Raw genomic sequence first — 25335 nt, forward strand, 5'->3', positions numbered from 1 at the left:
CTGCAGTCTGAACTCTGGGACTCTCCCACCTCACAGGGTCCTACAGCTTGGGCTCCAGCCCAAGCCCAAACAGCCCCTTAGTCCAAGCCCTATGAGTCCAAGTCAGCCAGCAGCAGGTTTTTAACTGCAGTGTAGATATACCCTAGAGCAGTGGTTCTCAACCTATTTACCATTGTGGGCAGCATCCAATAATGCCTGTATGTCCCTGAGAATGTCCAATGGGCTGCAGCTGTGTGCTGATTGGGCTGCAAGCGGTCCATGGGTTGAGAACCACTGCCCTAGAGTGAGGCAGCAGTGCAATGCTCAGAGGCAGAATCTTAGGCACCTTTCACCCTGAAAATATAGGCACTGAGTGAATTTAGGTCTATAGGGTTAGGTGGAAGTGGAGTAGGGGTTTTGTAGATCACAGGGGAGCCTGAACTGATGTTTAGGTGCCTAAGTACCTTTGTGAAGCTGGGCTGTAATGACTAGAGGACCATAATATACCATCAGTTTTTAAGCAGAAATTCCCCCTGCTGTTATTGACAAATATGGCTTAAAACTCAAGGCACAATCTGGCTGAGAATGAAGGCAGTAATGAACAAGACTGTTGTTGTCCAAACAGAAACTCTGCTAAGCTGCTCTTCACTCTTAAAATGTAACCATTTTAATGCAAATATAGATTTTGTTTTAAACTATTTATCATGTATGTATATATAATGTATATAATCCACATCATAGCACAAGAAACTGTAGCAGAATATAAAGATGTCCCCAAGATCTTCTGAGTGCCCAATGGTTAGATATTGAGCAGTATATTAGAACATAAACATTTTAAAATGTATTTTAATATGGAGACATTAATACTTCATCTTTGTTGAAGGTGGTAACCTGCTAATCCCCAGTACTCTTTAGAAACCAAATGAGTGATTGAAAGAGTTAGTATATCTATTAGGTATTAGAGGGGTAGCTGTGTTAGTCTGTATCCACAAAAACAAGGAGGAGTCAGGTGGTACCTTAAAGACCAACAGTGCCCAAACAAATCTGCTAGTCTTTAAGGTGCCACCAGACTCCTCGTTGTTTTTCTATCTACTAGATTACTTGATTGTGTTGTTTTATTTGTTAATAGTTTAATTCAACTATTCTGAGTCTAAATGGAGGACTTGAATCACCAAGATTTGTCAATCCCCACCCCCTCTCACCAGAACTAATTTCACATGATAGTTTTTTTTAAAAAAAGAAAAACATGTAAACATAAAATAAAAGTCTAATTGATATTAAAACTGAAATAACAACTAAGTCAACTTGATTAAAGATATTTTCTTGTAGTAACCTCAAGCTAGTGAATTATTTAAATTACCACACGCTAACATGCTCCAGGAAATAAATGTGGTGCTTCTCGTTCAGTCTCCAGGGCCAGTACTTCAAATCAATGAACTACTTTATTCAATCCCACACCAAAAACCAAGTGCGAAGGTGGCCCAATACTTTTTCCTCTAATTCAAACCTTAGAAAGCATGGACATAGGTCACTCGGGTCAGTCATTCATTACCTTCCCCTCCGCCACTAAACGCCTCAATTACACCCTATCAACTTCACCCACACCACACACCCCTCACATTTATCCACAGCCAGCACCCTTGTCAGACCCAACCTCCAGGTCCCTGATCCTCACAGTAAGTATTGCTCCTTATGCTCCCCAGAGCCGCCCTCTTAGACTTTCCATCCCCCCAGCAGCCAGGCTCCTCCTTGCCTTGCGGAGACGGCCGTGTTCCTGTGGCCGGGGCCGTGGCGCTGTGCTGAGGACTGGGGAGAAACTGGCGGCGGGGGTGCAGGGTGGGACAGGGGCTAGTCCGCTTCCCCGCCCCAGCCAGGGCAGGCCCGACTGTGTTTACCCGCCTCTCCTAGTAACCGGCGGCTGCGGGCCCGTCCCCATAGCAACCCTGCCGGCAACTGCAGCCGGCAGCAGAAGGGCCAGAGCCGGAGCGGGGCAAGGTACCGGGGCGGAAAGCGGGTGAGGGGGGCTCCTGTGGTCCTGCCGCTGCGAGCGGTGTGCAGGGGCTCAGCCAGGCTGGGTCTGACCGCCGCCCCACAGTGGGGGAGCCTCCCCGATGAGTGAGAGGCCCAGGGCGGTCTGATCCCTGCCTCACAATAATGCAGCCCCCACTAGTAAGTGAGGGGCCAGGGCTGGTCTGACCCCCTAATCCACAATGGGGCGGGGGGGGGGCGGGTGTCTTACACCCAGTGGATGAGAGATCTTGGAAACAAGCTGTTCTCCATGCCCCAAAGTGTAGGAGCCTCCCCCTACATGTCCCCAGTGAGAGAAGACACTTAGGCCTCTATTGACTCATATGACTCCCGTCGCCCTGCTCCCAAGTAGGTGAGGGGGCCTGTGGCTCACATTATCCTCTTATTTCTACACTTAAATTAGATGAAGAATTGGCTATGTTTACCTGCCCTCTGCGATCCTCCAGCTCTCATAAAGTTGCCTAGTATTAGCTGTAAAAAGGATTGTCACCTGCCTACATTTTCCCAACATCATCCCTTTTTTGAGGTGGCTGTCCTGGGAAGTATCTGAGGGTGTTCAGTACACACTGCCAGCTGTCCAGTTTTATGGGCTCAGGATCACCCTGGATGTTCTGGGTTTTTATACCTGAGATGTGGCAACTCAAGTTGTAAGATGCCCCTTCATTTTCAGTTTAAACTGATTTTTACTGAAAAAAAATCCAGGTTTTCCAAAAAATATTATTTTTTTCTGATTTTCACCCTACTTTTGTATCATTCAAATATATAGAAAATAATTTGTTTTATTAGGAAAATACAATACATTGCATGAGATATATGTATTACAATAATATATTTGTGTGTATATGCAAAGCTGTCTGTTGAAGTAAGGCTTTGTATTAGTCCAGACCAGTGGTTCTCAAAGCTGGTCCGCTGCTTGTTCAGGGAAAGCCCCTGGCAGGCTGGGCCTGTTTGTTTACCTGCTGCATCCGCAGGTTTGGCCGATCGCGGCTCCCACTGGCTGCGGTTCACCACTCCAGGCCAATTGGGGCTGCAGGAAGCAGTGTGGGCCAAGGGATGTGCTGGCTGCCCTTCCTGCAGCCCCTATTGGCCTGGAGTAGCAAACCACGGCCAGTGGGAGCCACGATCGGCCGAACCTGCAGAGCGGCAGGTAAACAAACCGGCCCGGCCTGCCAGGGGCTTTCCTTGAACAAGCGGCAGACTGGCTTTGAGAACCACTGGTCTAGAAGATACATACAATAAACAAACAGGCCTGCATGCAAGCTCTGAAGTGCGTGCGCATCTGAATGTAATGATGAATCTCATGCTCACCACGTAGATATTTCAAGCTGTTAGCAGATAATGGTTTAAAGATTTGACACACTAAAATTATTAAGTTTTTTGCACTGATTTTCACCTGTTTTTATTTTTGTAGTAATATCAACCAATACATTCCCAGGCAAAATTAGAATAAAAACTAAAAGCGAAGGACCCTAAAGATGACAAAAAAATCTCTTAATCCCATTGCATACAGAACAGAACCTATTTGCTTTGCACTTTTTGAAATGTTATTAGTATGGTTAATTAACAGAATTTTCCCCAAGTAGCCTCATTCTTTTTAATATAACATTAGCAAGCCTATTCCCCTCATTGCTGGTGCAGCTCCATTGAATTAACTGAATCAGGCCCAAAGATGCTTATCGCTAACTATTAAGTCTACAAATGTATTCTTTTAATAGTTTGGGATCTTAAACATATTTAAAGAATAAACTATTTATTTGCTAAGGCACACATTCTTGATATTAGCTGAAACCATGGGAGTGGCACTGACAAGAGCAGCTCAATGGACCTCGGCTGGTTCTGGAACTGGTACACTAGAACTCACCCCTTTGAATGAATCTCTTCTAAATGACATAATTAAGTTTGCAGAGAACTTCAGCTCTAGACATCCTCAAGAAGCAGTATTTGTCTTCAGAGAACCACTTGAATGGAAAACACAATTGGATTATTCAATATTTGAATTAGGTTATGAGATCAGGTGGGTCTGAATGGCAATGGTTTTTAAACATACTAAAGATGAACTGCAAAGAAAATAATTGTGCTAATTTTGTGTAAGGAGTTTGCTCTTTTTATTGTATTTCTTTTCTCCTAGTTTGTTACATTGGACATTTTGTATTCTGATTTATAACTTTTCCTCAAAGGACTCTGAAAATATTTGTAGCACCTAGATTGTGACTTCACAGCTGTGTGTTGAAACCTAATCTCCAGTTTCTTACTGAACTGGGGCGAATATATTTGTCTTTGTCTATTCTAGGAATTTTCACACCCTATGTCTTGTGCTGGTGCAGACCTGCCAGTGCCAGCAATGAAGGAGGCACTAATGTAGGCCAGGCACAGGTGTTTTACACACTGTACGTCTAGACACCCATGGCTGGCCCTGGCCAGCTGACTTGGGCTCATGGGGCTTAGGCTTCAGGGCTGTTTCACTGCTCTGTAGACTTTTGGGTTCAGGCTTGAGCACGGGCTCTAGCACCCTGCAAGGTGGGAGGGCCCAAGAGCCCGAGCCCCATGAGTCTGAGTCAGGATAGCACAGGTCAGCCGCAGGTGTCTAGTTGCTGTGTAGACATATCCTGAGTCACCGTACCTTGAAATGAGATGCAAAAAACAAGGCAAAAAAGTCCTATATAATTATACCCACTGAATCTTAGGTCCTGTCCGCAGTGTAATTATAACTGTATTGATGCACCCAGTTACAACATAGTTGAGCCAAGCCAACTATGTTGTAGCCATGTTAAATGAACTGTGCTACAGCTTTGAAAAGAGAAGGGCAGTTACACTTTTTTGGAATAAATTGATGAATTAAACAGTAATAAGTCACCATGACCAGATAGTATTCACCCAAGATTTCTGAAGGAACTCAGACATGAAATTTCAGCACTACTATCTGATATGTAACCTATTGCTTAAATCAGTCTGTGTACTAGATAACTGAAAGGTAGCTTAATGTAACACCTATTTTTTAAAAAGGCTCCAGAGGCAATCCTGGCAATTACAGGCTGTTACACCTAACTTCAGCATGAGGCAAATTGGTTGAAACTATCAGACACATACATAAACATTCCTTTTATAAAGGAAAATCATGCCTCACTAATCTATGAGAATTCTCTGAGTGGGTCCACAAGCATGTGAACAAAGGTGATCCAGTGAATATAGTGCACTTGGACTTTTAGAAAGCTTTTGACAAGGTCCCTCACCAAAGGCTATTAAGCATAGTAAGCAGTCATGGGATAAAAGGGAAGGTCCTCTCATGGATTGGTAACTGATTAAAAGATAGGAAACAAAGAGTAAGAATAAATGGTCAGTTTTCACAATAGAGAGAGGTAAATAGTGGGATCCCCCAAAGAGCTGTATTGGGACTTGTGCTGTTCAACATATTCATAAACAATCTTGAAAAGGGGGTAAATGATGAGGTGGCAAAATTTGCAGATGTTTCCCAAAATTAATCGAGATAGTTAAGTCCAAAGCTGACTGGGAAGAGTTACAAAGGAATTTCACAAAACTGAGTGCGTGGACAACAAAATAACAGATGAAATTCACTGTTGCTAAGTGCAAAGTTGTGCACATTGGAAAAAAATAATCTCAACTATACATACAAAATGATGGATCTAAATTAGCTGTTACCACTTGAGAAAGAGATTTAGGAGTCACTGTGGATATTTTTTTGAAAACAGAGAGAATGTTAGAAGCCATTAGGAAAGGGATAGATAATAAATTAGAAATATCATAATATCACTATATAAATACATAGTATGCCCACACCTTGAATACTGCATGCAATTTCGGTTACCCCATCTGACAAAAGGTATAGTAGAATAGGAAAAGGTGCAGAGAAGGGCAGTGAAAATGGTGAGGGGTATGCAACAGCTTCCATGCGATGGGATTTTAAAAAGACTAGGACTCTTTAGGGTAGAAAAGAGACGATTAAGGGGAGGATATGATCGTGGTCTATGAAATCATGAATGGTATGGAAAAAGTGAATAGGGAAGTGTTATTTACCCTTTCACATAATACCAAGGACTAGGGGTCACCTGATGAAATTAATAGGCAGAAGGTGTAAAATGAAAAAAAGGAAGTATTCACACAACACACAATCAACCTGTGAAACTCATTACCAAGGGATGTTATGAGGCCAAAAGTATAACTGGGTTCAAAAAAGAAACAGGTACGTTCATGGAAGGTAGGTCCATCAGTGGCTATTAGCCAAGAAGGTCAGGGACATAACTCCATGCTTTGGGTGTCTGTCAACCTCCAACTGCCAGAAGATGGGACTGGATGACAGCTGTAATGACCCTATTTGGTTCATTCCCTCTGAAGCATCTGGCACTGGCCACTGTTGGAAGTCTGGATATTAGGGTATATGGACCATTGGTCTGACCCAATATGGCTGTTCTTATATTCTTATGTGTATTTCTGTTGCCAACTGTAATATATTAATATATATTTAATTGATAGAGCTTAGTTTGATAAGTAAGGTACAGCAACCTAACATTTCTTTCTGTGAGCTCTTTTGATTTTGCAAGTCAACATGGTCTATTAGTAAATAGAAAGGGGAATGTAAATTAGGAGACATGGTCCATTTTTGATTCAGAGCTTTGAGCAGCATTCTCAGAGTTGGACTCTACCTAAAATTTTCCTTTAATAAAAGTTCTCTCTTTATGAAGTATCATTTTATTCTTCTAGTGGAACAACTGTTCAGTCAGAAGAAAGAGACAAAGATGGTCAACCATTGCTTCTCCTCGCTGCCTCAACTATCAGAGTACGCAGTTTTGGCCAACTCTCTCGTTTGCTACATGTGGCTATGGAAAAAAAGTTAAAGGAAGCACAGGCATGCCTTCAAGGTTGTTTTCTCCTTCTTGCCCTTGAATTTTAATGTTTAAAAAAATAAGAGAAAGAAAGAAACACATATGTTATATGTTATTCAGTACAAATTTTGGCTTATGAGAGATTGGTTGAAAATAGTGATGTGATGAACCAACAAACTTCTATTTTTTTATTTGTTTACCTTCACTGAAGTGAGTGATACAGAGCTCTGGAATAATGTTAACATTGAATTACATATAAAGATACATGTGTACTGATTGGTATCTCAACAATTATAGCAGATCATATATTCAAATCTTGGCATACTAAATGTATCCTCAGAAGCTAATAATAGTTTTTTTCTGTACTTTTAACGTAATCTCCCTTTTATAATGTTAATTTATTAAAAATAACCAACAAAAATATGTTATGCTTAAGAAGTTCATGGCTATGAACATTTTCAGATCTTTCTGATGAATGGTTTTAGAAAATATGTAACAGTATAGTTATTGGGTCATATCCAGTTCCTTGTACACAAACTGTGACTAAAAAGCACCTAAGTGTGCTAAATTAGACACCTATAGGGATGCAAGATCTGAGTAACATTCATTTGTGAAATTGGTAGAAAACAAGTTAGCTACAATTCTCATGCAGCCACAGATGTATTGGGCCTGATTTGTAAAATGCTCACACAGCAAAGGCACACACAGGGATCATGCCAGCAACTGCTATGCACCTGTGTAAGAATACTGTCACTCATTGGGCTACTGAGAACAAGAGTAGTTTATAAAACCAGCTGACACACAGTTGTGTCACTGGTCATTGTATAGGACAGCTGGCAATCCTGAGCAAGTGATAGCTGGGCCTTTTATGGAATCATTGGGATTGTTGCCAACAAATCTTTTAAGACATTGTTTTATGCTAAATCAAACGTCCGTAATGATGGCTTTTCTGTGAATTGAGCCCATTGACTTGATGTTTGGGCCATCGTCCAATTTTATTATCTCTGAAGGTAAATACTGACATAACAGAAAGTTTTAGATTTATTGAGTCAAGAGGTAAATATCAATGTTTATTCACCAGAAGACAGCTTCTGTTTATTACTTGTTTGTTTTACCTGAATTTTGTTTTCATTTTGTTAAAAACTGGTATATTAATGTATTTCAAATCACAGTAAAGTGATGTGAAATCATTTACTCCTACAGGATAAAACAGTAACATTTTAAACCTGTTAAGGAACCCATTATCTATCTTTTAAAATTAAATGTGTTCATATTATAAGTTAGCATTGTTAAAATGCTTTGGCAATGAAGGATTTTAAAAATCCTTTAAGATCAGTTTTAAAGTATCATTATCTCTATATTGACAATGTTTCTCAGCCAATAGAGATCCTATAGTGAAAATTCTTGGCCCGGGATATGCGACCATTGAAGGAGAAGATACGTCTATGCTGCGCTTGCTGGACAGAATGAAAAAAGATGATGATCCTGATACAGAGGTTAAAATGAAGATCTCTCTTCTTCTTCAACAGCTGGATATGCAACTACTTAACAGTTCTTTAAAACATATTTCACAGTAAGCGCATTGCAAATTAAACTGTCCATTTTTAGCCAGTAAATTTTTTGTTTTGTTTTTAAGTTAAATTCATTTTAACCCAAAACATGTGCTTTTGGTGTGATATGGAGAAATCACTCAAAAGAGGTATGAAAGTAATTATCTTTATTGATTTATGAAAACCAGGAAAAGTTGCTGAAATGAAAGATCTTTTCTGGAGGTTTAACAATATGAGTATAAATATGTGTGTGTGAAAGTGTGTGTGTGTGTGTATACATATATATGCATGCAGTGCATATGTTCTGTATTTGAAAGCAACTCAATATCATATATATAAATAAATAATACACTAGCAATTAAAACATTTTAATAGAGTTGTTCGTTTCATTATGAAAGTACCCAAAAGATTATACTGAATTTGTCAGACTTATAACAGTTTCATTTTAGTTGTGAAACTAAAATTTCACTAAATAGCTGTTTGCCTATTTTTAGTTATTTTTCCACTACTCTGAAGCTAGTGAAAGGAAAGAGCAAAATCCCTTTATACAATCGTCTGATTATTTTTTGAAAATCTATTTTTATTATTAGATTTTAGACCATTTTCTATTAATTACAGAGAGGTGAGATTAAGTCCAGCTGCTGTAAAAAATGAAGTGAATCTGCTCAAACATTTCTCTGGAGAAGGAGAAGATACTGTGCTGGAATCTCTTGAATATACATCAGGTTAAAATTCTACTTTTTATGTTTTTGTTTTATCATGTTTTACATTTGTACATATACATTAAATATAATACATTTTTTTTTCATGTAGATGTTAAAATACATTCATTATCTCTTACTGATTTAAAATGCGTATTTCTATTTTTAAGTAATGATATAGAACAGCATGTACCTACAGATATGGAGCTCAATTCTTCAACTTTGATTTACATAAAGAATCCCTATTCATTTCCCATTGAATTCAGTGGGACTAATTAAAGGCTTGGTCCTGAGAAGCGCTGCACATGTGTTTAAGTGGTTTGTTGCATCAGGCTGGAATGCTCAGCACTTTGCAGGATCAAGTCCTAAATCAGTTCAGATTGTTGACATAAGTAAGGGTTGAAGGATTGGGACCTTAATTTGTATGTATTTTATAATTAAAAATCTATTCAGGTCTTAATATTAGAAATAGCAATATATTTTTAAAAATAACAAAAACACTCTTGTTGCAGAGTATGAATTCTCCAATGGATGTCGAGCCCCACCTTGGAGACAAGTCCATGGGGAAATTTGTTATTTGATTGTTAAACCACATGACACCGATCCTTTGTATATCACTTGCAGCACAGCAGGAGTGTTTTTAAATGGGGTAAGTAACAATAAAAACTCAAATCTGGGATAACAGAAACTTGAGTACTGTATGTAAAAATGGATGAGTCCTGCCTGAGGAACAAGTTTGGGAACCACTGTGTTAGAGTATGTGGCCAGCTTTCTACCTCCTTTCACAGTGTTAGCATGCTCTAATAGGTCAAAATCAATATCTATGGCATTACTTAAAGATGTTCCAGTATCTGCAGAGCCACTACATGGTCTTCAGTACATACCTTCTCTAAGCACTATGCCTTGGTCCATGCCTCTAGATTCGGTGTGGCAGTTGGCTGTGTGGTTCCATCTTCATTTCTGGACCTGATTCTGTAGCTCCCTCCTTGCCATGAGTATACTGCTCTCGGGAGTCATCTGAAGTGGAGCAATCATAAGGACACTATTCAGAGAAGAAGAGGTTACTCTCCCTGTGCAGTAACTGTAGTTCTTTGAGATATATGTCCCTATGGGTGCTCCACTAGCTTCCCTCCTTCCCCTGTACTTCAGAGTTTCCTTGTAGAACTTTGTGGTAGATTTTGTGGTAGAGGGTGGTTTGTCTGTGCAGTCCCATATAGCCATGATGTGGGGCACAAGGACATGTAGGACACATGTGCAGGCTGAACGGACACTGCTAATGAAAATCTCTGAATGAAGGCATGTGGGGCGCATGTCACTTAAAGTGGAGCCCCCATAGGGACACACACATTGAAGAACTACAGTTACTGCACAAGGTTACTGCACCCTCTCCTTCCTGAGTCCCAGTCCCAAATTATTTTTCTCTCTTCTTATGATGATTGCTTGTATAAAAATATAAGAGTTTGGGCCAAGTATAATAAAGAATAAAACCCACACAAAGTTTCACAGATTTTTAAGGAAAAAAATGCATACATTTTTTGCCCCAGCTATAAATACGGGCATGATCTTCTAAACACATTCTACTGGATGAAGTGCTTACTACTATGAGTCCCACTGAAATAACAGAGTAATAGATTTTGTGGCCAGAACGGGCCATTACCATCATCTAATCTGACCTGCATAACACAAACTTTAAAATGTTACTCAGTAATTCCTTCATCAAGTCCATAACTTCTGGTTGAGCTACAGCATATCTTAGAAAGACATCCATTCTTGCTTTTAGGACTTCAAGTGATGAAGAATCAATCACATTGTCCTCACCCATAACTATTTCACATTTGGGGAAAATGTATACCTTCAAGTCAGTGGCACTGCTATGGGTACCCGCATGGCTCCACCATATGCTAACATTTTTATGGCTGACTTAGAACAATGCTTCCTCAGCTCTCATCCCCTAATGCCACTACTCTACTTGCGCTACACTGATGACATCTTCATCATCTGGACCCTGAAAAAGAAGCCCTTGAGGAATTTCACCATGATTTCAATAATTTCCATCCCACCATCAACCTCAACCTGGACCAGTCCACACAAGAGATCCACTTCCTGGACACTACAGTGCTAATAAGTGCTGGTCACAAACACCACCCTATACCAGAAACCTACTGGACCGCGTATACTTACATACCTGCCACCAGCTTTCATCCAGACCACATCACACAATCCATTGTCTACAGTCAAGCTCTAAAATATGATGTGCTCTAATCCCTCAGACAGAGACAAAACCTACAAGATTTTTTATTTATAATTGGAGTATACCTATCTCTTAGAGCTGGAAAGGACCTTGAAGGTCATTGAGTCCAGCCCCCTGCCTTCACTAGCAGGACCAATTTTTGCCCCAGGTCCTTAAGTGGCTCCCTCAAGGGTTGAACTCACAACCCTGGGTTTAGCAGGCCAATGCTCAACCACTGGGCTATCTCTCCCCTATCAAGTGTTCTTAAAAGTACAATACCCACCTGCTGAAGTGAAGAAACAGTTGACAGAGATATTCCTATCTCATAGAATGGAAGGTCATTGACTCCAGTCCTCTGTCTTCACTAGTAGGACCAAGTACTCTCCATGACAAATTCCCCTCCCTGATCCCTAAATGGCCTTTTGTAGGATTGAACTCATAAAACCAAGGTTTAGGGAGCCAGTGCTCAAACCACTGAGCTATTCCTTTTTCCGCCAGGACCTAGAGAGTACTCAGAAATCACCTACTACAGAACAGGCCCAACAAAGACAGTAAGAACACACTAGCCATCACCTTCAGCCCCCAACTAAAACCTCTCCAGACATTATCAAGATCTACAACCTATCCTGAAGGACATCCCTCATTCTCACAGATCTTGGGAGACAGGCCAGTCCTTGCTTACAGACAGCCCCCACCTGAAGGAAATACTAAACAGCAACCACACACCATAAACACAACTCAGGAACCTATTCTTTGCAACAAAGCCCATTGCCAGGTCTGTCCACACTAATCTATTCAAGAGACACCATCATAGGACCTAATCATATCAGCCACACATCAGGGGCTCGTTCACCTGCACATCTACCAATGTGATATATGCCATCATGTGCCAGCAATGCCCCTCTGCCATGTTACATTGGCCAAACTGGACAGTCTCTACACAAAGGGATAAATGGACACAAGTCAGATGTCAAGAATTATAACATTTAAAAACCAGTTGGAGAACACTTCAGCCTCTCTGGACAGTCAATTACAGAATCTAAAAGTGGCGTTCTTCAACAAAAAAAACTTCAAAAACAGACTCCAATAAGACACTGCAGCACTTGAATTAATATGCAAGCTGGACACCATTAAATTAGGCTTGAATAAAGAGTGGGAGTGGACTGGATCATTCACAAACTAAAAACTATTTCTCCATGCTAATTTCCCCTACTGTTACTCACACCTTCTTGTCAACTGTTTTGGAAATGGGCCGTTCCTGATTATCACTACAAAATTTTTTTTCTCCTGCTGATAATAGTCCACCTTAATTGATTAGTCCGTGACAGCTGTATGGAAACCCATTTTTTCATGTTCTCCTACTGTATTTTCCACTGCATGCATCTTGATGAAGTGGTTTTAGCCCACAAAGCTTATACCCAAATAAATTTGTTTATCTCTTAAGGTACCACAAGTACTCCTCGTTCTTATCCCTATTTAAGGTTCTCCAATGGTTAATTATCCTTATTATCAAAAATGTGTGCTTTATTTGTAGTCTGGATTTGTCTAGTTTTAGCTTCCAGCCATTATCCCTTTAGCTGTGAGTTTAGTCCTTGAGGGGCACTTAGGGATGTGGGTAAAATCAGTACTTGGTCTGCTAGTGAAGGCAGGGGGCTGGACTCAATGACCTTTCAGAGTCCCTTCCAGCTCTGTGAGATACGTTTATCTCATATATTTTTGTTTATACTTATGTCTGCTAAATTAAGAGCACTCTGTCGAAATCTTCTCCCATGTAGGAAGTTATAGAACATTGTTAAGTCACCTCTGTCAAGGTATGATTCCCACTCTGAACCTTAGCGTCCAAAAGATGGGGTACCTGCATGAACCCCTCTAAAGCTTAATTACTAGCTTAGAAATGATAGAGCTGCCACCACCCAAAAATATAGTGTTTTGGGACACTTTCTGGCCCCCAAACCCTTTCCCTGGGGACCCAAGACCCAAAACCCCTTGGGTCTCATAACAAAGGGAAATAAACCATTCCCCCCATTCCTTTTCTCCTCCCAGATTTCCCTCTCTGGGTAACACTGGAGATCCCTGTGATTCAACTCCTTGAATCTTAAAACAGAGTGGAAATTCACCTTCCCCCCCTTCTCTCCCCCTCCAACTCTCCCTGAGAGAGAGACAGTGATCCTAACACAGAGAGAAAGCAGGTTTTCCTCCCCCCTTCTCTCCTTTCTCCCACAATTCCCTGGTGAATGCAGACCCCCTCTCTTGGGTCTTACACAAGAATAAAAAAAATCCAATCAGATTCTTAAAAAGAAAAGCTTTTAATAAAGAAAGAAAAAAAAAGTAAAAATTATCTCTGTAAAATCAAGATGGAAAACGTTACAGGGTCTTTCAGCTTATAGACACTAGAGAGAATCTTCTCCAGCACAAATACATGTTGCAGCAAACAGAGATACCAATCCTTCCAGCAAACTACACATTTGCAAATAGAAAACAATCAAAAGACTAAACTGCCTTTCTAACTGGTACTTACTAAATTGAACAGAAAGAGGCTGTTTCAGAAAATTGAAGGGTCTGTATACATGTCTGGTCCCTCTAGAACCCAGAGAGAACAAAGAAAAAACCCCAAAGCACAGACAAAGGCTTCCCTCCACCGAGATTTGAAAGTATCTTGTCTCCTGATTGGTCCTCTGGTCAGGTGTTCCAGGTTTACTGAGCTAGTTAACCTTTTACAGGTAAAAGAGACATTAACCCTTAACCATCTGTTTATGACAACCTCTTAATCTTCTCTGTGATCAGCTGTAAACAGATTGAGTTTCTGTAGTCTCTCACTGTAAGGCAGGCTTTCCAGATCTCAAATCAGTGTTGTAGCTCTTTTCTATATCCTTTCCAATTGGTCACCATTCGTTTTAAAGTATGAACACCAGAACTGGACACAATAGTCCACTAATGGTCTTGCTAATGCTATATACAGTGGTATATCCCATCCATATTTCTACTTGCTATTCCTCTGGTTATGCATCCTAGCTTTCTTAGCCACTGCATCATACTAGAGGCTCATGTTCATTTGGTTTTCTCATATGGCCCCTAAGTCCTTTTCCATAGGACTACTCACAAAGCAACACATGTAGTAGTAACTATTTGCAGGACAGGGTCTAAGATGCTGATCATGCAATGAGTTCCATGTGAGTGGACCCTGGGGGCTCTATGTGTGAGGATCATTGCAAGTTTGGGACCTATGTTCCTTAATAGTATTTACCTTACAGAGAGAAAACTATTATGAAAGAAATAATAATAATTTAAAATTGTATCCTTTTTTAAGGGTAGAGGAAAGGAGAAAGATGATATTGACTATGAGAGAAAAAGTGACATATGTAAAGATCTTATAACATTATTAAGGGAAAGATCACCAAAATTTGTAGAGAATATGGCTAAACAGGTATGTATATTGTGATGTTATTTTACATATTGTATTGTGATATAGTGTGCTCCCATATCAGTAGTAGTGCTTAGCAGTCAGCTCATCCCAGTTATGTGGCATGGCCCTTTAAGATTTTGGGAGGCTTTGATGTATGCAAAAGATCTAGGAAATAAAGGAAGCAATCCCTAGAATATGTAATGATTGGGAGGAAGTCAATTACTGTTTGTTTAAGGTGCTGGGATCAAAAGTCTTGCAGAGTGGTTGGGGCAAGTCTCTCTTGTCTTCCAACCAATTGGGAATGAGCTGGAAGTAGAGGGCTGTGTATATTCAGAGAGTCACCAGCAGGAGAAGGTTGTCAGCTGAATCCTCTGAATCTGGGGACTCTTGTAGAAAGGGACCAGCTGAATGAGAAGCTGGTTGAAAGCCACAGGTGGCCTGAGGTAATGAGCGCAGCTCAAAAAGGGGAGCCATGGGCCTTCTGTGCCAAGCAGGGAGCAGCTTGACTAAAACCCTCTATCTCCAAGAAACAGGGCTGTTAAGACTCCTGAACCTAAAGTGGAGCTCTTTGGGGGAAAGCTGTGTGAACTAAATAAACTGAATCCTAGGAGAAGGGGAATATTGTTTAAAGACTCTGGAGGCAAGTAGTTTATTTCTGAACACTAATAGAGCAAGCTGAGGGAAGTGTGCATGCAGGGCCTTGGTTGGCCAACAGGGGGCATGTCCTTTGCGTCATTATTACAAATAACTGCCTTTGTAAAAATTACATGGGTTCTGACCAACTTGGTCTAAAACACAAATATTGCTATATAATTGACTTGCAAAGTTGTTAGATTTCTGCAGCAATGTTTCTAAAGAAAGTTAGTAAAAATCTGCTGCATATTTCATGTTTTCTGTTGTAGTTACAATGTATATCCATGATTAGATGTTGAATTTCCAAGAACTTGCAATGCCTTAATCTCTTTTGTATTAAATATATTCTTTGGTACTAAATATATTCATATCCTATAACATCAAATTATGACAATGGGAGACTATTTTTATCCTCACTTGTCCATGAGTGAGCTAGTAAGTAAAAATATCTTTGTGATTACTGTATTTATACTACATTCTTTTTCAGTGACATCTTTCTAATATTTCTAACTACTTAAAATATTTTTAAAAGTTGAAATGTCAAATTTTTAGTTTGTTTTTTCTTCCAAATATGTTTCTTTTGATAAAACTTATCTAGAGAAAGTTCTGTCAAGCATCATTATCGAACAGTAATTGCTACAATTTTATGGATTAAGCTACCAGTTTTATCAGTCATCTGCAACTATAAGCCTCCTCTCAGAATAACTGTGGTATGATACAGTGTTGTTATATACATGTATAGTTTTTATTACTATAAGTGCAAGATCCAGCCCAAAGAGAAAATGAATAATGAAAATGGGTAAATGAATAAAAAGACACTCAGATGTATATAATAGATTTCTAGGGACAAAGGAAACCACAAAATGAGAAAAATTGGAATGGCATTTACAGTACAACTTACCAGACTGTTAGTATGTAGTATAAAAACATAGTCTTATAGTACATACCGTTTACATTTAATTAATAATTGTTCATACTTTGGTATCATCAACAATTTATTTTTCTACAGTGTTTTTTCATATCACATTGGCGGCTCATAGTCATCCTGTGATCAACCAATACTCCGAGGTCCTTCTCCTCCTCTGTTACTTCCAACTGATGCGTCCACATCTTATAACAAAAATTCTTGTTATTAATCCCTAAATGCATGACCTTGCACTTTTCACTATTAAATTTCATCCTATTATTCCAGTTTCCAAGGTCATCCAGATCTTCCTGTATGATATCATGGTCTTTCTCTTACGGACAATACCTCTCAGTTTTGCGTCATCCGTAAACTTTATTAGCACATTCCCACTTTTTGTGCCAAGGTCAGTATTAAAAAGATTGGTCCCAAAACCGATTCCCGAGGAACTCCACTGGTAACTCCCTCCAATCTGGCAGTTCACCTTTCAGTATGGCCCATTGTAGTCTCGTCTTTAACCAGTTCCTTATCAACCTTTCAATTTTCATATTGATCCCCATCTTTTCTAATTTAGCTAATAATTCTCCATGTGGAACCGTATCAAATGCCTTACTGAAATCGAGGTAAATTAGAACCACTGTGTTTCCTTTGTCTAAAAGATCTGTTACCTTCTCAAAGGAGGAGATCAGGTTGTTTTGGCATGATCTACCTTTTGTAAAACCATGTTGTATTTTGTCCCAATTACCATTGACATCAATGTCCTTAACTACTTTCTCCTTCAGAATTTTTTCCAAGACCTTGCATGCTACAGATGTCAAACTAACAGGCCTGTAGTTACCCTTTTTCCCTTTCTTAAAAATAGGAACAATGTGAACAATTCTTCAGTCATATGGTACAACTCCTGAGTTTACAGATTCATTAAAAATTCTTGCTAATGGGCTTGCAATTTCGTGTGCCAGTTCCTTTAGTATTCTTGAATGAAGATTATCTGGGCCCCCCAATTTAGTCCCATTAATCTGTTCGAGTTTGGCTTCTACCTCGGATGTGGTAATATCTACCTCCATATCCTCATTCCCATTTGTCATCCTACCATTATCCCTAAGCTCCTCATTAGCCTCATTAAAGACTGAGGCAAAGTATTTGTTTAGATATTGGGCCATGCCTAGATTATCCTTACCTCCACTCCATCCTCAGTGTTTAGCAGTCCCACTTCTTCTTTCTTTGTTTTCTTCTTATTTATATGGCTATAGAACCTTTTACTATTGGTTTTAATTCCCTTTGCAAGGTCCAACTCTACATGGCTTTTGGCCTTTCTCACTTTATCCCTACATGTTCTGACCTCAATAAGGTAGCTTTCCTTGCTGATCCTCCCATCTTCCACTCCTTGTAGGCTTTCTGCTTTTTCTTAATCACCTCTCTGAGATGCTTGCTCATCCAGCTTGGTCTACAACTTCCTGCCTATGAATTTTTTCGCCTTTCTTGGGATGCAGGCTTCTGATAGTTTCTGCAACTTTGACTTGAAGTAATTCCTGGCCTGCTCCGCCTTTAGATCCACAAGTTCTTCAGTCCAATCCACTTCCCCAACTAATTTCCTTAATTTTTTAAAGTTAGCCCTTTTGAAATAAAAAACCCTAGTCACAGATCTATTTTTTGTTTATCCTTCCATTTAGTTTGAACTGAATTAGCTCATGATCACTCGAACCAAGGTTGTCTCCTACAACCATTTCTTCTAAGAGGTTCTCACTACTCACCAAAACCAAAACTAAAATGGCATCCCCTCTTGTTGGTTCAGCAACTACTTGGTGAAGGAATCCATCAGCTATCACTTCCAGGAAAATCTGAGCCCTATTATTATTACTAGCACTTGTCCTCCAGTCTATATCTGGGAAGTTAAAGTCTCCCATGATCACACAGTTCCCGTTAGTATTTACTTCATTAAAGAGGTCTCTATCCATATCCAAATCAGATCCTGGTGGTCTATAGCAAACCCCAAGCACTGTCCCGGGAAGGCTCTAGTAGCTTTCTTCCCCAATGTGATTTTTGCCCAGACAGACTCTGTCTTATCCATTCCATCCCTTCTTAGTTCTTTACAGTCTACTTCATCATTTATATACAGTGCTACTCCACCACCTTTGCCTTTATTTCTGTCATTCCAAAACAGCACATACACGCTGTACTCCAGTCTTGACTATTATTCCTATAATATCTGTTTTCACTTCCTGCACTACTAACTCTAGTTCCTCCATTTTGTTACCTAGACTCCTCATATTGGTGTACATCAGGGATCGGCAACCTCTGGCACGCGGCTCGCCAGGGTAAGCACCTTGGTGGGCCGGGCGAGTTTGTTTACCTGCCACATTGGCAGGTTCGGCTGATCGCAGCTCTCACTGGTCGCAGTTCGCTGTCCAAGGCCAATGGGGGCTGCAGAAAGTGGTGCAGGCCGAGGGATGTGCTGGTCACGGCTTCCCACCTCCCCATTGGCCTGGAGCAGTGAACCGCAGCCAGTGGGAACCACGATCAGCCGAACCTGCAAGTAAAGAAACTGGCCCAGCCCGCCAGGGTGCTTACCCTAGCGAGCCGTGTGCCAGAGGTTGCCAACCCCTGCTGTACATACATCTTAATGTTTGCTGTTTGGCTTTTCTCACGTTCTTTACCTGTTTAGGCACAGACATTCTACTGCCAGTATCTCCTATTAGACTGGTATCTACACTACCCTTCCTCCTTATGTCCATTCACCTACCCACGGCTGTATGCTTTCTTACTTAGTTTTCTTCACTCTCAGTGTTAAAATCTGGGTGGAGATTACCTGGACACCTCCCAACCATCTTCCCCAAATTCCTAGTTTAAAGCTCTCTTAATTAGTTGTGCCAGCCTTCATCCTAGAAGTCTATTTCCCTCCTTACTCAGGTGAAGTCCATCCCAAGAGAACAGTTGTCTGTCCATGAATGCTTCCCAGTGGCCATACATCCCAAAGCCTTCCTTATAGCACCACTGCCTGAGCCATCTGTTGAGCATCATAATCTTGTCACACCTTTGCTGCCCTTCTCTAGGAACAGGCATAATCCCACTGAAGATCACCTGAGCCTCGATTTCCTTATGTGTCTTCCCGAGCCTTGCATAGTCTCCCTTGATACGTTGCAGCAAGAATCTAGCCGTATCATTTGTTTCCACATGAAGGACAATCAGTGGATTCTTTCCCACTCCCATTAGGATCCTCTTCAGCCTCAGGTCCACATCCTGTATCTTAGCACCCAGCAGACAGCACACTCTTCTGTTCTCTGGATCAGCTCTGGTTTCAGGCCTCTCTGTTCTTATCAATAAGGAGTCCCCAGTCATGTAGACCTGCCTTTTCCTGGTGATGGTGCAATTCTCTGGTCTATCCCCTGTTCCCTCTGGCTGCAAGTCCTCTCGATTCCTATTCTCTCTTGCAATCCTCTGCAACCCATTCTGTATCCTCCTGGGGCTCATATTTGGTGTTATCTCCAGTGGCTCCTCCCCTCTTCCTTTCGGACTAGCTGCTCTTCTCTTCTTCCTTGCCCTCTTACCTTCAGTGACCACCTGCTGTGCCCCTTCTTCATTTTCCAACTCCACAAACCTGTTCCTGAGCTCTGTTTCTCCTTCACTAGCCCATCTTTTCCTCTGCCTGGTTCTCTTAGTCACATGCTTCCACTGTCCACTTTCCTCACCTAGCAGTCTCCCCTCAGAGTTTTTTGGTCCTGCTTCCATTTGCAAGTCTGAGCTTTTCCCTTCAGCCTTCTCGTGTCTTTGCTCCATCATCTGCTCGAACCCCCTTCTAAACTCAACCAGAGTTTCCACCTGCATCTCCAATCCTCGGATCTTTTCTTCCATCAGCTCCATCAGGCGGCACTTCCTGCAGACGAAATTCTTCAAGTACCCCCTCCAGGATCATGTACATGCCGCAGCTTCCACGTCCAGTCATCTTCATTGTGTCTTCCACTGCTTGGATCACTACAACTGCTGCCTCTGTATCTGTCATAGTCTTTCCACCTAAATCCTGTTAGTCTGGGCAACACAAACCAACCCAAAACACCACCAGCCACAGCAAAACAAACCCCCAGCGAGCATCAAAACACTGTCAGAACACCACACACCCATTTCACTAGCCTGTCTGTTCCTCTACATGGTTCTCCTAGTCTTCCCCCCAAACTTCTCTTGCACACTCTCACTCAAACTCCCCTGTTTACAGCTCTGTGTGCTGGCTCCTGTGCCGCTGCAGCTGTCTGTGCCGCTGCCTGACTGGCTGGCTACCTTGATAGGACCCCTAGTCAGAGAAGCCTCACCCCCTAATCAGGGCTCAGCTTCTCTCCCAGGGCACTGCCCCTACCAGTCTCTACACATACTGTCATAAATAAATAGGTAAGGTAAGGGTTAAGTTTCTTTTACCTGGAAAGGGTAACCAAACACCTGACCAGAGGACCAATCAGAGAACTGGATTGTTTAAAGTCAGGGGCGGGAATTTGTATACTCGGGGTCTTTTTTGTTTTCTCGGCTGTGAGTAAACAAGGTTTCCTCCTAACTCCTTCTTATTTCAAATATTATACCAAAAGTCTGTGAGTACAAAGGAACCCCAAAGCAATTCGGCTATGAGGAGCTTTTGTGTTTGTACGAATAGATGTGGATGGCTGTGCCTTTTTTTTGTTTCTCGGCTGTGAGTTAACCAGCTTTCTCTAACTGCCATCTTACTCCAAGTTCTCCTACACATCTGTGAGTACAAAGGAACCCAAAGCAATTCGCTATGAGGAGCTTTTGTTGTATTTACATGTATGTGATTGGTTGGACTGTTTAATTGGGCTATCTTTTAAATCAGAGTTTCTTCATATTTTCTTATAAGCAAGAGCCTGTATTGAGTGTTCTTAATGCAAGATTATGTTTATATTTCCTTTTTTTATATAAACTTTCTTTAAAACTTGTGGAAGTTTTCTTTCGCTAGGGGCAAGGGAAGGAAAAGCATGGCTGTGCTAATTTCGCTATTGCTTTTCAGGAAAGAGAAAGAATCAGCTGCTGTATCAGGTACCGCTGTCTCCCTCACGGAAGGCAGGCACGGGGAAAGGCAAAAGCCAAGCTGTTGGCATTTTGCATCTCAATTGTCCTGAGGGTAGAGAAACGCTTATTCTTGGGAAGCAGAGAAACCGGTTTCTTGATACTCGCAGGCTAGACCAAGAGGCAAGCCTGGGAAGGAGGGGGAGGGATTTTCTCCCTGCTTTAGCATCAAGGCATTGGAATCTGGGTGTCCACCAAGGGGGGTTGGGGACACCAGAGAGAGGAAAGGGGGGATCAGGCCCATCAATTCCTGATCGTGGGCAGCGAAAAATATCCAACTGGTAGTGAGCTGGGGGAGTTTCAGTAAGCCCCAGATTTTGGACCTAAAGTCCAGGTTTGGGACAGAGGCTAATTACCAACGGTGAGAGAGCAGGTGGGATTAATCAAAAACCCAGTACTCTTAAGTTTCTCTTTTTTTCCTGCTAGGGATTAGCAGTTGGAGAAGAAGGGGTTGTTTTAACGTGCAGAGAGCAAAATTTTTTTTTTCTGCTTGCTGTGCAAGCCTTCATTTTTTTCAGATCAATTAAGAGACCATTACAGATTTTTTGTTAAACAATTGGAACTTAAGTACCCAGTCCAGCAAACGCACACAGTGAATTACAGTAGCTTTTGTTTGGTCAATTGCTATCACAGCAGAGCTAGAGCAAGTCAAAGCAGTTGCTAGCAAATCTAGTGAGGGCAGAAAGCCGCAAATTCAGGCAACACAACCACAGGGGCACTCCACACAAGAAAACAGAAACCATGCATTCCAAAGATAGAGACGAAAAACGAAAGAGCCGCGCATAAACAAGCCCTAGACACGAAAACAAACATAGGACAGCTGGAACTAATTAAAAGGCCGAACAAGATGCCCAGATGCCAACTGACAGAAGAGAAATCAAGGAAGCCAAAGAGGCAGCACACAAAAGAAACTTTGAACTAGAGCTGCCTCCATAAAATCAACAGAAGCAAGAGACAGCTTGTTTTTTTTTCCTTTTTTTTTTTCCAGACGACAGCTGCCTACCTCAAGAGGAGAGGCCCCACAAGCAGGCCTTACAGAGGGGCTGGCTGCAAATGGCTTTAACTCACTCCTAACCCTCCGACCCACTTGTGGTTCAACCAACCCGGAAAATTTAAATCGAAGAGGAGGGACACAGACAACTGTCTGTGCTACGAACTCCAGAACTGAGGTAGTGGAACCGAGATCCCATGTCAGACGGCTTCACCGCCAACAACCATCGCAGTCCCAGACCGGAACTGAAGACAGCAACAGCACCAGCACAAAGCAAGTGCACACACCTTCAAACCCAACGCAGCAGGGACAACGAGCCTGAACTGGCAGAACAAACAAACAACCATACAAAGAGCCACAGAGCTGAAATACCACAGTGCAACCGGCGACCAGCGGTTACATCCAGCTAAGAAACCAACCCATCATCTACACTCTCTTCAGAGGGACCGAAGCCCAGTCCCAGTCGAGTGAAGAACTGTGTCCCAGCTTCAAGGGAACAGTTCCAGAACTGAGCAGGAGCATATGACAGCTCAGACAGCTTGGCGGCGCACGGAGCAACCCAGCCGCTCTTCGCCTTCTGACCGATCCGTTTAGCTTTAGAACCAGACTTTTATAGCCAAGGAATTCTTTCTGGTGGAACGCCAGGAAGAGTGCAGCCGCTACACGGTTGGAAAAATCCTCTACTGGGAGGACTGGCAAGAAGTGCCCAGTAATGTCCAGTCTTGTGAGTTGTGCCAAAGAGTGGAAAAGCCTCAAGGTCTGGTCAAGGCCCTCTCCAGCCATCCCCATAATTGAGGTCCCATTTCAGCAAGGAGCTGGGGATATCTGGTCTTTTTCCAAAGAAGACACCCAGGGGAAAGCAGTACTACTGACTTTCGGGATTTGCTACCCGATGGCCAGACGCAGTTGCTCTAGACAACACCAGGGCTAAAGCAGTGTGCCAGGCCCTAACAGACATTTCCCAGGGTCGGTGGAGCCCCTCAGATACTGGTAGCTCAGTAAAAAGATAATGCTATGCTATTGTGTACGCCCTGGAAAAGCTACGTCCATATGTTTGGGGATGACGCTTCCAGCTACAAACTGACCATGCTGCGCTAAAAGTGGCTTTGCCTGAAGATGTTGGAAGTCTTGTACTTTGCTGCTTTATTTCTATATGCATGTGTTGTATTCTCTGTTTAAGTTTAGAGTTCTAGTAGAAATCACTCAGTGAAACTTTCTACTGTCGGTGATTTGGGGGCGTGTCATAAATAGATAGGTTAAGGTAAGGGTTAGTTTCTTTTACCTGGAAGGGTAACCAACACCTGACCAGAGACCAATCAGAGAACTGATTGTTTAAAGCAGGGGCGAATTTGTATACTCGGGGTCTTTTTGTTTTCTCGGCGTGAGTAACAAGGTTTCCTCCTAACTCCTTTTTTATTTCAATATTAACCAAAGTCTGTGAGACATAAAGGAACCCAAAGCATTCGGCTATGGAGCTTTGTGTTGTACGAATAGATGTGGATGGCTGTGCTTTTTTTTGTTTTCTTGGCTGTGAGTTAACAGCTTTCTCTAACTGCATCTTATCTCCAAGTTTCTCCTACACATCCTGTGAGTACAAAGGAACCCCAAAGCAATTCGGCTATGAGGAGCTTTGGTTGTATTTACATGTATTGTGGAATTGTTGGACTGGTTTAAATTGGGCTACTCTTTTAAATCAATTGTTTTTCATATTTCTTATAAGCAAGAGCCTGTACTGAGTTTCTTAATGCAAGATTATTGTTTTATATTTCCTTTTTTTTATTTAAACTTTTTTTAAAACTTGTGGAACTTCTTTTTCCTAGGGAGGCAAAGGGAAGGGAAAAGCCAGCTGTGGGCTATTTCTATTGCTTTCAGGGAAAGAAAAGAAGAATCACGCTCTGACTAGGTACCTACTCGTGTCTAACCTCTTACGGGAAGGCAGCAGCCACTGCGGGAAAGGCAAAGCCAAGCTGTTGGCATTTGTTGCATCTCATATTGTCCTGAGGGTAGAGAACGCTTATCTCTTGGGAGCAGAGAAACGGTTTCTTGATACTCGCAGGCTAGACCAAAGGCAAGCTGGGAAGGAGGGGGAAGGATTTTCTCCCCGCTTTTAGCATCCAAGGCATTTGGAATCTGGGTGTCCCACCAAGGAGGGTTGGGGACACCAGAGAGAGGAAAGGGGGGATCAGGCCCCATCAATTCCTGATCTGGTGGCAGCGAGAATATCCAAGCTGGTAGTGAGCTTGGGGGAGTTTCAGGTAAGCCCCCAGATTTTGGACGCTAAAGTCCAGGTTTGGGACAGGAGGCTTTTAGCACACATACAAATACAAATAGCTACAAATACCTTCTCCTCCAAATACCTTGCCATCAGGCTACAGCAGCTCTAAGATGTAAGTGTGTCTTTGGCTTCCATTCAGACTGCAACATTAGTTAGAGTAAAAAATGTCCCATTTTACCTATTACAATTGCATCCAGTAGTGCCAATACAGTTAAAGTTGTTTCATCATTCCTATTTACAGACCTCTCTTTACAGATTTTAAGTGGTTTATAACTCGGCAGTAAAATTAATTACAACTTGAAACTTGTCAGAAGACCTCCACCATTATTGGAATTTAGGCTTTTTAAAATATCCTCTTAGGTTTATGTAGCACCTTTCAGCCAAAAGAATCCTAAAGCATTTTGCCCAACAAATTGCAATAGGACATAAAAAAGATTATTATTTCCAATTGAATCTATAGAAGAAGTTAGGTAGGAAGAATGTTATCATTTAAATTGAAATATATCCACTATACCAAGGCTAACAGCCTTCTCCTTGTAACACGTGCCACAGGATCGTTAGGGTACAGTGGAGTCACATCATAGGCGCATTTAACTTATGCGATTTTGACTATATGCGCTCAGCAAAACAAAGCAAAAAAGAGAAAAATAACAATTCAAATACTGTACCTGTAGTGCAGGCGGTTCCGCCCGCCATTCTACTCAATGAGCATTTGACTATATGCAATTTTCGCATTACGCAC

At 41.6% G+C, this 25335-nt stretch overlaps 1 protein-coding gene across 2 annotated transcripts in view; it reads left to right on the forward strand.

Moving 5' to 3' along the window:
• Nucleotides 1-3772: 3772 nt before the first annotated feature.
• ODAD2 (outer dynein arm docking complex subunit 2) overlaps nucleotides 3773-25335 on the forward strand; it is a 167924-nt gene continuing 146361 nt past the window's right edge. For both annotated transcript variants that reach the window (XM_075062259.1, XM_075062260.1), the window contains exons 1-6: nucleotides 3773-4021; nucleotides 6724-6881; nucleotides 8223-8418; nucleotides 9014-9120; nucleotides 9609-9745; nucleotides 14634-14750. In XM_075062259.1, the coding sequence (XP_074918360.1) occupies nucleotides 3798-4021; nucleotides 6724-6881; nucleotides 8223-8418; nucleotides 9014-9120; nucleotides 9609-9745; nucleotides 14634-14750 (939 nt within the window). In that variant the 5' untranslated portion in view covers nucleotides 3773-3797. The remainder of the gene's footprint in view (nucleotides 4022-6723; nucleotides 6882-8222; nucleotides 8419-9013; nucleotides 9121-9608; nucleotides 9746-14633; nucleotides 14751-25335) is intronic.

This window comes from Chelonoidis abingdonii, chromosome 2, assembly GCF_003597395.2.
Source record: "Chelonoidis abingdonii isolate Lonesome George chromosome 2, CheloAbing_2.0, whole genome shotgun sequence".
NCBI lineage: Eukaryota > Metazoa > Chordata > Testudines > Testudinidae > Chelonoidis > Chelonoidis abingdonii.